The sequence below is a fragment of the Leucopleurus acutus genome, assembly GCF_964270905.1.
Source record: "Leucopleurus acutus genome assembly, chromosome: 4".
Taxonomy (NCBI): domain Eukaryota; kingdom Metazoa; phylum Chordata; class Mammalia; order Artiodactyla; family Delphinidae; genus Leucopleurus; species Leucopleurus acutus.
In genome coordinates, this window is record NC_139146.1 from 18,596,400 (window position 1) to 18,613,944 (window position 17,545).

At 34.0% G+C, this 17,545-nt stretch overlaps 1 protein-coding gene across 1 annotated transcript in view; it reads right to left on the reverse strand.

Annotated features, from left to right (window-relative positions):
• Positions 1-17,545, reverse strand: part of AFG2A (AFG2 AAA ATPase homolog A) — a 343,384-nt gene that overhangs the window by 235,235 nt on the left and 90,604 nt on the right. The window contains exons 12-13 of the mRNA XM_082838804.1: positions 11,845-11,898; positions 10,079-10,158 (exon numbers count right to left, since the gene is read on the reverse strand). Coding sequence (XP_082694930.1) covers positions 10,079-10,158; positions 11,845-11,898 — 134 coding nt within the window. The remainder of the gene's footprint in view (positions 1-10,078; positions 10,159-11,844; positions 11,899-17,545) is intronic.

Below are 17,545 nucleotides of genomic sequence, written 5' to 3' on the forward strand. Positions count from 1 at the left end.
TTCATTCAATTCAATTCAACTCATTTATTCAATAAACATTCACTGCCTAGCAGGCCAGACATGGCTTTAGGAAATGGGAATTAAAACATTAAGATGGCAGTCCCTACTTCCTCAAGGACCTTAGAGTCTAGCAGGGAGAAAGAAAACTCCACATTCATTTGCTTTTCCAAAATAAGTAACACAGACTAGTTCCTGAAAGACTGATTCAAGAACTCTGGATAACATCTGCTTTCAGTTTAAATCAAGAACTTGGACAGCATAAACGTAACTAAATAAAACTAGATTAAGATAACTGATTTACCCCATCAGTAATGAAGCAGTGGCTCTAACTTATAACCATGAATGCTCATACTATATAGAACATTTAGAATCTTTTATAGAAAGGAGAGCAATCTTATAGTTATCAAAGTTAGGTTTAGCCAGGGCTAGTACTGAATCTGAGCACCATTCAATACAAGCTTTCCTACATGGTAACATTTGAAAGAAAAATTAAACAATGATATTAAGAGGCTAAAAAATGAGTAAGTTTAACAAATAACATAGATTTATTATTATTAAAATCCACATATTGGTTTTAACTCTTCAAACTTTATAAAACAAAAAATTTGAATACATTTAAAGGCATTCCAAATTTACAAAAATTTTCATCATAAAATTCGAACAGTATTTCAGTATTTTATAACCTTGGATTAATGTTTTGAACATAAATCATTGTAGAAAATAACAGATTTAAAGATGAAAGGATGTCACATACAAGCTTTATTACAAGCACTTTTTACATGAGAGCTTATCAGGGGAAAAAAAAACAATACAACAGTCTTTCAGTTTGAATTTAAGTCATAGGTAAGAAAAAAAAGTTAAGGGGCTTTTTAAATGCCATTTTTAGATGCTGAAAGCACACTGATGCACCACCACATTCAATTAACATAAACTAATCTAAAGTTAAGAATGGGTAAAACATTTCACGAATAGAAAAATAACCATTACCATAATCGCTTTAGACACTGAACCCAACAACAAGCATTAGATATGGAGTCCACAAAAGAAACGGAACAATTAAGCCCAAGATACACTGTTATCAACAAAAGCATAATATTGAATATACACATCCCTAATTCACCCATTCCTCAAAACCCTATATCCTGCAAATAAAAAGATAAATAGGAAAAGATTTTTCTAGACTCTCATTTAGCCTTTATCCCTTCTTCCTTTTAGTTTCCTCTTAAGAAGAGGAAGGATGCTAGGGAATTAGAATCTGAAACAATGTTAAATTAGCATGTAATCTGGACAGGGATGGGACTGAGATAATAAAAACAAAAATTCACCTGAATTGTAGTAAAACAAAACAAACCAAAAGCACAGAAATAAAAAAATGGTGAATTTCAGCAGGGATCTGGGATCCATAAGAAAAATTCTAAACCTAAAAATTATAATAACTAAAATTAAGAATTAAAAAGATGAATGTAATAGTAGATTAAACACAACAGAACACAGGATCCTTGAACTGGAAGGCAGGTCAGTAGAAAATATCCAAACTGATGCACAAAGAGAAAAAAAGAATGAAAATAGTAAAAATACATATAGAACCCAGTGGAAAGCCTAAGAAACATATTACTGCAGTCTCATAAGGAGAGAAGTGAGAGAATCAAATAGAAGCCATATCTCAGGAAACACAACCTGAGAATTTCCCAAAATCATCAAAAGTAATCGAAGGCATCAAGAATGGGCTCGGGATTCTCAAATGCTAAAGCCAGTAAAATTATTACTAAACTAAAGATAAAAAGTCTGTGATCAACATTTAAAGTGATCAACAAAAAAATTTTCTTTGCAGAATGATTTCTGTACAGTGGTTAAAATTAAAAGAGTTATAAACATGATACTTCTGAGTCCTAAGTATCAACTTCCCTAATCAGAGAAACTGTAGATTTTATGAGGCCATCTGTTTGCAAAGATACTGTTCACTCACTGAAAATGTTAAGAATACATACAAGTGTTCCAGGTCCTATTTTGCTTTTTCTTTCTTTACCTGATCCTGACAAGCCCAATGTGAATTTCTTTTAAAATGAATTGCCATGATTAGGAAACCTCTCTACTTGTGAAGGAGCTGGTTTTCCTTGAGTCAGTGAGTATAACCATCTAAAGGAAAATGAGTTTGGGGCAGAAGGAAACAGATACAATATTTATTTTTTATTTTCCCTGTTTTTCTAAAGTTCAGGAAAAATATGAATTATACTCTGATCAAATACTTTGAAGATGATAACACTATGGGAACAATAATTACAGTTCTGGCTTCTTGATAGACACTTCTTTAAAATAAAATTTAAAGGAGAGACAATTTTTATATATTTAAAAAGTCCAGCAAGAGAACAAATACTTAAGCAAGTTATAATCCATGAAAAATAAAATCACATGGAAGACTAGTTTTGGGGTATTTTGGGGTTTTTTTTTTAATTTTTAATTCATGTATAACTGATTTACAATGTTGTATTAGTTTCAGGTATACACCAAAGTGATTCAGTTTTATATATATACTTATATATTTTGTATTATTTATAATTATAATTATTTTATAATATAAAAAATAATTATAAAATAATTGTAATTTATAGATATAATATAGTTATATAAAATTATATTAATTCTATATTTATTATGTTTAATATATTTATATAATTTTATTAATATATTTAATAATTTTATATATTTATGATTTTATATTAATTTTATATTATTTATATGTGTAACATTCTTTTTCAGATTCTTTTCCTTTATAGGTTATTACAAAAATATTGACTATAGTTCTCTGTGTTATACAGTAGGTCCTTGTTGGTTATCTATTTCATATATAGTAGTGTGTATATGTTAATCCCAAACTCCCTCCCCTCCCTTTCCCCTTTGGTAACCATAAGTTCATTTTCTATGTCTGTGGGTCTATTTCTGTTTTGTATATAAGTTCATTTGTATCTTTTTTTTTTTTTTAGATTCCATATATAAGCTATTTATCATATGATATTTGTCTTTCTCTGACTTACTTCACTAAGTACGATAAATCTCTAGGTCCATCCATGTTGCTGCAAATGGCATTATTTCATTCTTGTTTATGGCTGAGTAATATTCAGAAACATATGCCAAGAAACTCAGAAAGTGAAAGCAAAAATCATTTGATGAATGTCAAGAATCAATAATGCCTTGAATATTCTAGTTGACCATTTCACGATAAACTATGCTGTCAGATTATGATCTATATTCAGCTTGAACCTAATAGTAAATAAATTATTTTAGATTAACAACATACCCTATAAAAGCAGACAGACATATATAATGAGTTATCTTCACATGCTGTCCTAGAGCTGTGCAAGCTGCATGTGCTCTGAATAACTGCAGCTTTGTATAAAGTGTTAACACAGAAAATGACATAAAAGTATGTATCTTTCCATCTTGCCATGATTTCTCAGTAAAAATTCCAAGCTAACATAGGCAACACTCGCTACATCTGTATAGTTTTGACTCAAAACACAGTATTAGAGAAACAAGTGATTCTTAAACTCACAGTTCAATTTACCCTCTGCCAAAAGCAATTTTTTGAAGGGAATTTTTTCACAATCCTGGATGTCCCCAGGTTATTGTTATAAACATAATCCAACAAAAGAAAAACAAGGATAATTAATACATGTAAGTTCAAACTTATTCAAGCTAAAAATTAAAGCAGAGAAAATGCTTCTAAACATGTGTCATTTTCTTAAGTACCATAGATCTAGAAATGGTGACAATGAAAACTAAAGTTCTATAGTAATTATAATATATGATTATACAACATAAAGGTTTTAAAATCATTCCAGTAAAACCTTCATTGATTAGTACTCATTAGGAAGCTTGCTTTGAATTTGGGAAGGAGCTTTGATAATCAGTATGCTTGGGTTCAATTAGTAAGCCTTACCATTATTTTTTTGTGTAATCTTGTGGAAGAGTTACTTAACCTCTCTGAGACTCAGTTTTCTCAATCAAACATGGAAAGACTCATACCACCCTCAAAATTAAATAAATGTATAAAGGATCTACTGATACTTAGCACAAAGGAAATGTCAACAGATAACAGTTATAAGCATTATCATTATAATTATCACCAGTATACCTGGCTTAATGAAGGGATCTCTATAACATTTTACACGTTATCCTAACAAATTAAACTGAAAAAGGAGTGTCTGGCACATAAAGGTTACTGAAATAAAGCATGAACATGATATATGATTGAAGATTTTCGGAAGTCAGGATAGCACAGGTCAGCAGATATATGCAGATTCACATTGCCAGTTCTCTACTGAGCTTTACTTAAAACATGGTAGAAAGTATCAAACTTCCTTAAGTTCTTCCATAAAAGCCACCAACATAATTCTAAGATTAAAAACTACTCCTCTTAAGCCCTTCATAACTATGCCCAAAACAGTGAGCGTGATATATAAACTGCTAAAAGACACTTTGTTTATACAAGATGCATTAGTAGGAGCCTGCTATGCCCTGGCAATGAGATTTCTTCTCATTTCATTAGCTGCTCAAATGTAGTGACAATTTGGCTCCTCAGGGTCCTCAAGGAACAATTTATTTTGAACAGCAAAAAGTTCCAGATAAGGAGACCTTTATACTTTCTCAGATATTTTTATACGTGAAAAATGACTTTTTTAAAAACAGCAAACCTTCTAAAACAGAAAAAAACAGAATATACTGTAAGACTGTGTGCTCAGATGCAGAAATGAAATAGAGTGAGAAGAAAATCTCCACTTCCCTGGTTTCTTAGATCTATACCGAAAGAAGTTCTCTTCATCTGTTTTTTCTATCCTCTTTTTGTATCTTCTAAATGAACTTTTTTCAGGGGGCGGGCGTGGGGGGGGAAGTGGGGGATAGGTGGATACTGACTCAGGCTCTTGATTTATAATGCTCTGTGACTACAGACACATAGGATTTGGAACCCAGTGATTTGCATGCTTGCTTACTTGAGAAAAGACTCAATTTGATTCCCCTACAATAAAATAAATGCGATTGAATGGCCTTCTGGCAGAGGGTAACACGGTGATCTTTCTACAAAATTAATTAGTATACCAAGGACGTACATAGTCTTTCAAAATGTTTTGTCACTGATCTAATAAGCATGATCTCATTACTGTTGCTATCCTCTATTATCCTTTGAATACTGTTGCTATCAGCTATGTTAGAAAGAACATTTATCATTTCTGTACCCTCAGCACAACTGACAAAGTTTTGTGACTCTAGACTCACTTTTAAAGTTAGTGTGTACAAAAACTACTGAATTTTTTTGAAAAACGCATCACTTCGCACTTCCTTAATTCTTTTCGGAGCTCTTTGACAGGTGAATGTATTCCAAAGCTTACAAATGATTCTTTATAATGAAGATCTTGATGCTTCTATGAACGTAATGCAGGTGACAAAATTCTAAAAGACAGTCTCAGTGTTTAATTTTAAAATAAAATTGGTTCACAAATGACACTAAAACATGGTGAAATCATACTCTGCTAACAACCAGCTGAGTGAACCTAATCTCTAGTTTCCCTGAGGCTTCATTCCCTTATTCAAAAACTAAATGTCTGGGTTTTAGCACAGAGTGCCTTCTCTGCTAGGCACTGTGCTGGACATCTGAGGTAAGAGGATGAAGATGTTGCCGTTCCCTTGAGGATTTCATAATTATTGGCATGTATGAATGAGGGAGTTAAATTAGGTAAGACATATATACAGGTCTTTCTAGTTTAAAAATTCTGTGTTGGTAATACGGAGCACGTAACTTATTTAATTCATTATTTTTTTTTAATTGGAGTATAATTGCTTTACAGTGTTGTGTTAGTTTCTGCTGAACAATGAAGTGAATCAACTATTTGTATACATATATCCCCTTCCTTGTATTCAGAAATGTATTGATCTAGTCAAGTGCCGTTAAACAGAAAGAGGTGAAGCTCATACTGGTCTAATTTGCTACTTGTTGTAGAGAAACTTGGTGGCTATAATTAATGTTGAAGATTAGGTGAAGGGAATTCTTTGGATTCCCATTATTCATGTTGCCTTTGCCCTTTATTTCCACAGATCACTGATAGCTAGCTGGAGTAGCATAGTGAAACTGTTTTATGGACTGAGAAATATTCTTGGCTGACTTTCAAAGCCACAGTAGGAAACAAAATCCATAAAACTGACATCCTAGGAAATCAAAACCAACTCCAAGTTTAAGAACAAATGTATAATCACTAACATAATGAAATGATTTTATAAAACTTTATTATCTGCTAGAGATAGGCAACACAACAATGGAAAAAATGTTCAGCTATACAAAGTACTGAAATTAGACGTTTCCAAAAGATTAATTTTCTTTTCCCTTCGGAAGTCAAGTCCCTTTTCCAAATTATCCCTGTTCAAAAGTCAGAGTGCTGTGGACTGAAGGGACTTTATGATATCTTAAAAAAGGTCAGGAACCTATAGCCAGTTTAAATCTGGCCAGCCAACTGTTTCTTATTTGATTACATATTGTCTATGGCTACTTTCGCACTGTAGCAACAGAGATGAATAGCTGCAATAGAAACTGTATGACTCAAAAAGCAAAAAATATTTACTAACTGGCCTGTTTCAGAAAAGGAATGCTAACCCCTATCTTAAGGAGATCTCACCACCATGATGGTAATTATTACATTGATTTTATTTTTCAATAGCAAACATTTCACAAAAATGATATTTATTTCCTTTCAGCTCCTGCAATAAAATAAAATCCCCTATCATCTCTTCATATGATTTCTAAATTATAGGCCAACAAGTCATATCCAATTCAAATTTTAAAATGTTTTTCTAGTTTAATTTTTAAATGTCATAAAGAATCCCAAATGGCAGGCATCTGAATTTGTTTCTTAAAATCTACCCCCAACACTTCTTTAGGTCTCTTTCAAGCCTGAATTTCAATATTCAGGCTTGAAAGAGACCTAAAGAAGACTAGCCAAACATATACTATCAACACTCTGAACACAAGCACTACTTATGATAATTTTCTTGGTGCATGCAAAATGCAAGCAAATTTTCATTTTAAAAGCAAGATAGCTACAAATGACCTATGTGTCCTATAACAACAAAAAATAACTCCCGATTCCTAGTAAAATGTTGCATCAGGCCATCTCTCTAAGGAAAGTCATTAATGTCAGCTGGTGAGGATGATTCCAAGATCCACTGACTAGCTGGAACGTCCCAGACAGAGGAAGTTGTTCTAGGAATCTCTAGATTAGTCTAGTGGCCATTTCCTCAGTCCGAGGAGACCGGGCCAAGAGAATACAGTATATGGGGAATCACCCTATCCTTCTTCACTTCTGGGGACAGAAGTGTTGCCTAAGACAAGAGTGACTGTTGATTTACTGCCCAGCGTGCTCTCCCCTCCCCACTATAACCCTGAAAAAGGTAAAAATTTAAGCTAGCTGGGAGGCAGGGCAGAATACTAGAACCAACTGTGTAATATCCTACTTTGCATTAATGCAGGGGCCTTTTTATGAATTTTTTTCTTCAGCTGTAAAGCACTTAAAACAGTTTCTAGAATACAATAAGCACTAAATAAATGTTACCCAATATTATTAACTCAGTATAATTCAAATCTCTTCCCTACGTCAGTGCCTTACTCCCTACCATAGTATCCATTTTCCAAAGAGCTATGCTACTTTAACAGCATTTTCAATTTTCCCAAATATTTACAGATCATTAAAGCACTTTGCAAAGGGAATCTTACAACATTTCATCCAACTCACAATATGAAATAAGACAAAAAAATCTTACTCAGAACATCCATAATTTAAATGGGCATACAGAAAAAGAGAAGTAAATATCAGGCTTACTTATTTTTCAAGTCCCAAAGAACTTAAATGGGGCAGGGAAGAGGAGAAAATAGTGGTTGTAAGTAGACACTTTTATAAACATGAAAAATCTCTCTTTCTGAAAGCACAAGTATTTCTAAAGCTAAGCAAATAGTATGTCTATACTCTATTTAATGTGCAGGTTGCAATCCTCAGTTTCATGGCTAATTTGAGTAACTTCAAGTAGTCAAAATAATTGACGTAACATGCACAGGACAGTACAGACTAGTATATATCATAATTCATGGCTCAATCTGTTAAACAGCTTAAGTGTGGAAATCCAAATCTTGATAAGAAGAAACAGTCATCTTAGGCACTGTCATTTTTGGACTAGTCATATTATTAGTTGGATCTGAATGTTATCATAGAAAAATCAGAAGAAATGAAAGCAATGAATATTCTACAGCCCAAAATTATATAGAAAATTTCTAGCTTATGGAATTTTTAATTTTTCTACGTTTCCCTATGTTACTATGTTTCTTATGTTCCTATATTTCTTTAACAATGTATAGAGTTGGTTTAGTATTTTCGGAATTTCATACCTTTGCTATCTATCAACAGCTGTGCTTTCAGTTTCTAGAAACTGTGTCCAATTCAAATAGCTGAAGAACAAAAATATACGTGTGAAGCTTTTGTTTGTTTTTGTTTTCAGGTTACAGCACTCTAACTAGATAAAACAATAACTTTCTAGGTAATGTTGGCCCATCACACAATTATGGGGAAAAAACAATCAAAATATCATTTTATGAGATTCTTATGGCTATAAAAACCAAACTATATAAGACTTAGTGCAGCTAAAGTACAACTAAAACTCTCTACTTTGGACTATTAACATTACATTTTGTAGTTCAGCCTTATCTTCGTTTTCTGAAATGTCAACTAACTTGACTGAAACTTCTCTATGCAAAGGAAACTACACAGAATTTACCTGTACTTTATCTGAATGAGCCACTGAGGAAGGGCTCACAATATGATGAAGACTACTAGAGGAAATGATATCTAGAGACTGCAAATTATTAGCATCTCTTAATACATTTGCAAATTCCTACTGAGCCAAATTGCCTACAAAAAGTTTATTTCTACCAAGTGCCTTGTCTGGTTTCTCATACCATTACCTTTCAGAGGCATTTTATGAGAACTCTGCTACATATTCCACCTCCCATTTGGTTCATATTTAACAGTGTTTCCCACCCTGTCCCTTTCTAGGCTCCAAAAACAGACGTCTCTGATGGCACATAAATGTGGCAGATCACCCTACTTCAGTAAACTTCTCTGGCTTCTTTTTCTTCTCTTGCAGTCAAGGTGCACTTGAGCTATTTGTAACCTTTTGTTCCATCTCACTTCAGAAGTAATAAAAGGACTCATGAACTCCAACTCATAAAATAACAAGATTGGTAGGTATTTACAGAGTATCAAATGGGTGGGGTAGAGAGCAGGGCAGGCTACCTCCCAATGTTTCCTAGTGACAGTTCATACTCTCATCTGATTAGGCAGCTCTACCCATAAAGAAGAGAGCAGTATGCCTCTTATCAAATTTAACACTGAGACTTAGAAGGTGCCTTCTGCCATCACCATAATTATCATCAGCAAAACTTTTATAGTCAATGTATAATCAGAGAGTTATGAAGAAAACACACAAATAAACACTCTCCAGCATGAAGTACTTGTACCATGTATTCCTTAAAAGACCTGTAAATCTTTGTACAGAAAAAAAAAAATCACACTTGAAAACAGTTTAATATATATATATACATACACACACGATATGTTTGATATGATACTATAAATAATCCTCTTTATTGTCTGACATTCAGAAACAAAACTATTAATACTAATTTTTATTCTATTCTAACTATATTTTAGGAAACATGACTTAATCCAGATAATACTAAAATCTGTATAATAACAACTTTTATTATAATTGGATTCTACTCTATCACGTAATTATGCTTAACTGAACTTTATTTACAGTTTTAATCACATGTTAATAAAAACCCAAATTTTGATAGGCAGTGCAGGGGGCTGGCTCTCTTTAGATAGTAAACTATAAAAATTAGCCCAAATGCCCCAAATGCATATCAGTCTTTAAAAAAAAAAATTACACATGAAAGTACTATAAAGTGATGATGTGAAATAATTTAATTCCTCTACACTGTAACTGCTACTATTTAATAGGAGTCCTATTAAATATTTCTTACCTGCCCCTTTCAACTGCTAAGGCATCAAGTTCATCAAAGAAAATGATGGAAGGAGCCACTGCTCTCGCTTTTCGGAAGATCTGGTGGAAAGAGTGCTACATTAGCTAAAGATCAGCAAATTCCAGAAAACTCCATAGCTAGTTTTAGTTTGAAAATTATATTTAGAACCAAATCTATTATGTACCAGTAAACCAGCCCAATCACTTTGTATACAACCTGTAACAGATGTATAGCACTTCATAATGGATGTAAAAGTATCCTCTTCCACGGTGCTACTTGCAAACAGAGACAAGACACCAACACATATTCTTAGAGGTGTGTAGGAGACAGTTTGGTTAAGTAATCAAACAACCTCAGTTAAAATCCCACCTTCACCACTTGGTAGCTGTGTGACCTTCAGTGGGTAACTTTATTTTTCTAAACTACGATTTCCACATCTCTAAAATGGAGATTATGAAAAATGCCCGCCTCAGAAGTTTAAGAAATGAATTAAAAAAGAATGCAAAGCACTTAGTATAATGCCTGGAACATTTATCTAAATAAACACATATTTAAAAGAAAAATCATAAATGTATAAAATCAGCCAAAGTTTAGCATATACAATACTCATAAACCTAAAAGTCACACACTTTGCTCATTTCTCTGAAGACTGTAAGGAAAAAACAGCTGAAACTTGGAAAAGCATAGATAGGTTAGATCTGAAGTCAATCAGACTATCAACATCAAAGACTGGCCAGACAGCCACGGGGAAAACATGTGGAAATGGGCTAGAAAACGTCAGCATAAGCAGAAAGAAATCCAAATGTGTGTAACCTGTAACCTAGGCCTCCATTTTCTGGCCACAAGTATGATGACCATAAAAATACACAACAGTCACCAAAACCTTAATATTAATAAACACCACCTTTTTCATATTTTAATCAATGAGGTGCTATCATTATCAGTTAATGTTTTATATTATAACCAACATCTACATTTCAAGAAAAAAAAAGAAAGAAAAAGTAACTTAAATTTTTTTCTCAGATGCAAAACAAAGTATTCCAATCTCTAAGACTCTTGGTTGATACCCACATGTGTCACAAGCAGAAGACCATCCGCTCCACTGCTATTTATGTGTTTTTGTCCTTGCTTAGCTTCTTTGAGGATACAGGGTGCCTGTGTGAGGCAGGCCAATCTTTGCTTGGGAAGCCGAGACTTGTGATCAAACTGCTATAGTTACCCCCACTTCAGTGCCTTGATTTTGCATGAACTTCCCAGTTATGTAGCTTCAGCAATATGGATTAGCCAGTAGGCCAATCAGGCACTGGCTGTAAAATTTAAGAGAGGAGGGGGATGCACTTTCTAAATCACCAGTCAAAGGTAAAGTAAATAAAATAAGAAGAGTACAGTGACATTTTCATATACTAATAAGCTTATCTGATTTAAAGGGCTACCTGGTTTAAAGGATTTAAATCTCATTCTGACATCATGCATTCTTTGTTAAGTTTAAACATACCCTTATTTTTTTTAATGAAACGCTGACATTCGTTAAAAAATATTTGGTAAAACTAAAGGCTGGAAATATTATGATGTTTAAAAGCAAAAACAAAGAATTGTAGATGACCAAAATTGCATTTAAAAATAATATTTGCCTGAAGAAAAATTATACCACTAGAATTTAGATTTGGAAACTTCAAAATCTATAACCCCAAACAAAATGGAAACCATACAGGACAGAAGCCTGGTTCTCCTATGCAGAGTTCCACTTTAAGACATAATCTTCTTACCTCTCTAACTGCTCTTTCAGATTCACCAACATATTTGTTCATTAATTCAGCCCCCTGAATGAAAAGAAAACAACTGTTCAGTGTCTTTATAAATCCAAACACATGTATGTCTTTCAATAAAAGAGAAAATACACACATAAAAGAAAAAGAGGAAAAAAATAGACAAAAATCAGCTTTTAATTAAAACAGTTCCTCTAGCATGCTTATTTTTATTGGGTGTTATTTATGCCTCAAAAATTAAAGCCATTCTGTATTCCAAAAACTACACATCAACACAGTGACTGTAACTAAACATGATAGTTTAACATCTCATTCATCATCTGTCTACCCATCCATCCATAATTTTACTATATATCAGGAATGGTGCTAGGCACTGAAGATAGAACAGTCTGATACTAGATCAACAGCCCTCTCTGACAAGAAGCAAGACCTCAGGGCTAATTCTTTTTATGACTCCATGATAATCCCTGAAAATGGAATGGGAATCACGTAATCAATGACATTATCTTAGTCCCTGAGTATTTCCAAAATAAATGATACTCTCCAGCTCTCTCCTCTCATTTGACTTGGCCATGTAGACGCTGACTTTATGGATCTGCAGGGCCAAACAAGCCACTATCCCAGCCAAAGGAGATAACTCCTGCAGACAAAAATCTTAGGACCACCAACAAAGCTAACCCTCAGTCAGTGTATCACATTGTGAAAATGACAATGACCCTTGTTACCCTCCATAGTGTCTATTCACTCAGCCTCTGTCTGAATCTCCCTTCAGATATCTGCCACTCAGCACTTCATCCAGTTGATGGGAAATCTCTTTTCCCTTCTATGTCCAGCTATTTTAGAATGGGTACCAAGAAAGAAAGGTGTGGACTTCTAGTAATAAAATCTACCAGTTTTTACTAACCAGCCATCAACAGAAGAATCCTCATAAAAGTGGCTGGACTTCCAGCAATAAAGCGCCTATCACTGATTCAAAGATACACTTTTTTTTGGACATTCAACATTTCTGAATAGTAAGATTTTTCTTTCTCAAGTACCTAAAATATTATGTATAGTATGAAATGGTAGGCTTTCATTTTTACCACACACCTATCTACTTTCTCATGCTAGTTATCACATCACAAGAAGTCATGGGATTAAAAAACAAATAAATAAAATAATAATAATAATAATAATAATGCTGTCCTGGGAACCACAACTCTTCCCTTCAGATACTGGTATAAAGTTTATTGTACAAAATGCCAGATGTCTTTCTCGGCTATGGGCTTTCACTCACTGTTCTTCCCAGCATCTGGCTTCTATTGACACCCTTCCCCACACAATTCCAAACCCATTAGACATGTATGTGTGTGCTTCTCTCTCTGCACACGCATGCGTGTATGCACACACACGTACACACACACACACATTATTTTGAGCAAGATTCATGTTCTATCCCAGGCAAATTATGGGTCCCAAAAACTTACGGGATATAACTAGACACTAGCTTGAGTATTTCCGAAACAAAATACACCAATTAAATAAAAATCGGACTGATTGAAGCACACAGGCAAACCCTAGCAGAATGTCAACTAATGCTACAAATTGGTACAGGCAATAGTTAGCTTCAGATAAGACACCTTATTACAAAGATAGCTGTTATACTATATAGCATGGCAAGTGCTAGGATAGAGGGATGCTTAGGTGCCACTGAAACATAGAAAAGCAACTGCTTAGAGTCAAGGATGTTCCTAGAGAAAGTAACATTTCAGGTGAGTGTGCAGTTGATTTACCACCCTCAAAAATATGAAATACATCAAGACCCAGAAATAAATCAAAAAGGTCTCTGATGAGCTAAAACAGGTGTTGATATGCACTTTAATGGTAGAAGAGGTCTTAAGATTTTAACTTAGAGTTCACTGACTTTTTCAGTTATATACAAGACTAACAAACTTGAGTTTGAACTGATCTAAGAATTTATAACAGGTGGAGCTTAGGGGGCAGAGAGAATGCAGCAACAGTAAGGCTACTTAAAGTGGGAGGCAGGAGCATGTCAAAAACAAGTTTAAACTTTATCCTGTAAGCAATGGGAAGAGTCTTAGGGGAGTTAACTGATAATAGGTGTATTAGGGAAAGATGATTCTAGGCACAATATAAAGGATGATTGGGAGGAACATATGAGACCAGAATGGCAGTTATGAAATTCTTAAAACAGCAAAGGTGAGAAATGATGAGGCACAGGCTTAAGGTAAAACAATGGAATGGATGGAAATGAGAAGACAGCCACATAAACTATTTAAAAAGATAAAATCAACTTAATTTGTTATGAGTAGCAAGATGTGAAAGAGAGAATAAGAAGGAAGGAATACTAATTCAAATTTGACATACTATTTCTGATGTTCACAATGAGTTAATTCATGAAGGAAAAAAGGATGCTCAATATATTCAGTGTAGCAACTCTCAGAAATATATATCTCATTAAAAATGGTCCATCCAAGATGATTAAAATTAAAAATTTTGTAATCATGAACATAAGTGCTAACGTTTACTGAATATTTCCTATGTGCCATGAACTGTTCTAAGCAATTTATATACATATTAATTCAGTTATGTAAAATGACAAAGAGATGCAGAGCTACTATGATGACTTTCCATCTGTGAGTAAATTAAAGACCCACACAAAATCAAAGGTAGGGAAGATCAGAAACAAATATCCAACAGCTTAATTTCTTTGCTGACATATAGAGACACTGAATCATTCATTCAAGGAATATTTATTAAGTGTCTATAATGAGTTTATGGTTTAATAGATTACTAAAATAATCTTATTCTTAAAACATAACAATAATTATATTCTTAAAAAATAAAAATACAGTGAGAAAAAAATATCACAACTATATAGAGAATGCCACGAAGAGAAGCAAAAGTAAAACAAAGATTCCTTCCAGGTAAAGGAATCAAGGAATAATCCTGAACAGCAATGAGATCACAACTATGTCAGGTCATTTAGAATGGAAGGAGGGAGTTAATAAACTAGGATAGAAAACTAGAAGCTAACATAAAGGAAACGGTCAGATAGAACATGGAAAGAGAGTTTCTGGAAGCATATGGACAAAAAAGGTTTCAGGGCAACATGCTGGGAATAACTAGGTGTAGGGTGAGAAGGGCAACACCACAAGGGACAGAGAAAAGGCAGTGTAGAGTTTGGGAGCCATGGGGTGGTAGGGACGGGGAAAGCACAGAAGGACGAGGGGACATCAGTACAGGGGTTTGTGGTGGCAGCCACCTAGCATGAGATGTCAGAGATCAAGAGGGGTACGGAGACCTTCCCCACAGAGGGGGGCTCACCATGAGGTAACACTCAGAACTTAGTTTCTAAATTCTCCATCCAAAGGTATGCAAATTGCTTTAAGAATCTTATACATAAAATGGTATAGTATTATTTGAAGGTAAATTGTAAATTAAGTGTGTATACTATAAATCCTAGAGCAAGTATTTTTTAAAAAAGAAAAACCAAGAGGTTTAGCTACCAAGAAAATAGGGGAGATAAACTAGAATACCAAAATATACTCGACTAATCCAAAAGAAGGCAGGAAAAGGGGGGAAAAAAGAACAGATGGGATAAATGAACAAAAATTACGGGCATAAAAAAGTCTTTCAAATTACAAACACGCCTGAGGAAAGGAATATAATCTTTTAATATTTTTTATACTACCTCTACAATGGTGCTTCAAAAATATTGAAATTTTATAATATGGTAACAAGTAAATAGATTAGAACATATGGGGATCAGGGTAGAACAGTCAAGGATAAGAGTAAGAAGAGGATAGGAAGAATAACTCAGTTCAGGCTGACAAAATCCAGCTGCTCCAAAGATACTGCCATTCATCATGTTCAGCTGAGTTATCTGATAGCATCAATACAGAAATCCTTAAGTAATGAGAGGGGCAATTTTACCTTTCTGCCTGATTTTCTGAGTAATCTAAGTTGATGCATTCGTAAGTTTTATATAACATTAACAAGGTTAATTATATTCCCCTCTCCCCTCAAAAGAAAACTCTCATCTATTTCTTATGTGTGTTTTCCTATTTTCTTTAAAAATAATCTTTTCAAAATTATTTCAGAGTAATAAATTATACATACTGTAAAAAAAATTAATATTTGAGGCTAATTAGGGGGCAGATGCATGAAAAGCATAACTAACATTTAAAGGTACTCCTACATCTGACTGAAATTTACCAACAACCAAGGAATGCATAAATTATCTGTAAGCAAACAAAGTTATTAAGAAAACTTGCTTTGGACAGTGCTTTTGATGACTAAATATTATTTACAATTAATATGTCAACTGTTTGTACATCGATACTTAAACTGTCTCCAAGCAATCATATTTACACAACAGAATTGTTTTGAAGCTAACTCCCCAAAGATAACTACAGAGTGACCTCATCACCAATGATTTAATTATCTTAATTTCTTAAATAATACAATCCCAAATAGCTTTAACTTGAATAAAGACAAACAATGAAACATTAGTAATGCTGAGACACAACATTCTCACTTTTTAAAGGATAAAGAAATAGCAACAGCTTAATACCAAACCAATTTTACAAGTTTGGTTTTAGACACAGGTTAGACTATACAACAAAAACACAAAATTTATACTCACAACTATCAGTAAGGTAAATAAATCTGGAGGCATTTTCCCAAGTATTGTGGTATTGAGGAAGATAAAATGTAAAGGGCCAGAGAGTAAATATTTCAGGCACTCTGGGACTCATACATCCTGTGTCACATATTCTTCTTCTTTTAAACATCCCATTGGAAATGTAAAGTTCATTCTTAACCAGAGGGCTAAATTAAAATAAACTGTAAGCTGGATTTGGCCCCAAAACTGCAGTTTGCTGACTGCTGATCGAGATTAATCTCATACAATTTGAAATAGTTCATTTCTGCCAATGAGATCAAAAGTCACCAAAAATACCAATGACACAATTGCTGAGTGAAAAACCTGGACTTCAAAACATTGAGAGAGGGCTTCCCTGGTGGCGCAGTGGTTGAGAGTCCGCCTGCCGATGCAGGGGACACGGGTTCATGCCCCCGTCCAGGAAGATCCCACATGCCGCAGAGCGGCTGGGCCCGTGAGCCATGGCCGCTGAGCCTGCGCGTCCGGAGCCTGTGCTCCGCAACGAGAGAGGCCACAACAGTGAGAGGCCCGCGTACCGCAAAAAAACAAACAAAGAAACAAAAAAGAACATTGAGAGAATTGATCAAAATATTAATGAAAAAAATCAATGACCGTTAAAAAAAAAAGCAATTTTAAAATAGCTAGTAATGTTTAAGTTGTCCATGCTCAATGACAAACTTCTATTTCTAGGTATGTATACCCTAGAGAAACTCTTGTACATACACACAAGGAGATATGTACAAGAATATTACTGAAGCATTCTTTACAGCAACAAAAAAATTAAACCTGGAATCTAAACATTAATTAAGTCTAAAAATTCATTAACATAAAAATGGGTAAATAAATTGTAGTGTCCTTATAAAATATTAAGGGCTGGACTACAGAGATAGTTTGCCAGCAAGAAGACCCGCAAGAAAGTTATTATACAGCCAAAATCCACTGCCTTGTACACTTACAACCAAGAGTAGAGAGCTCCTAATGTTTTGCCAAATTTTCAAAGGTCATGGAACAGTTGTAATTTTCCCCATTGGGTAT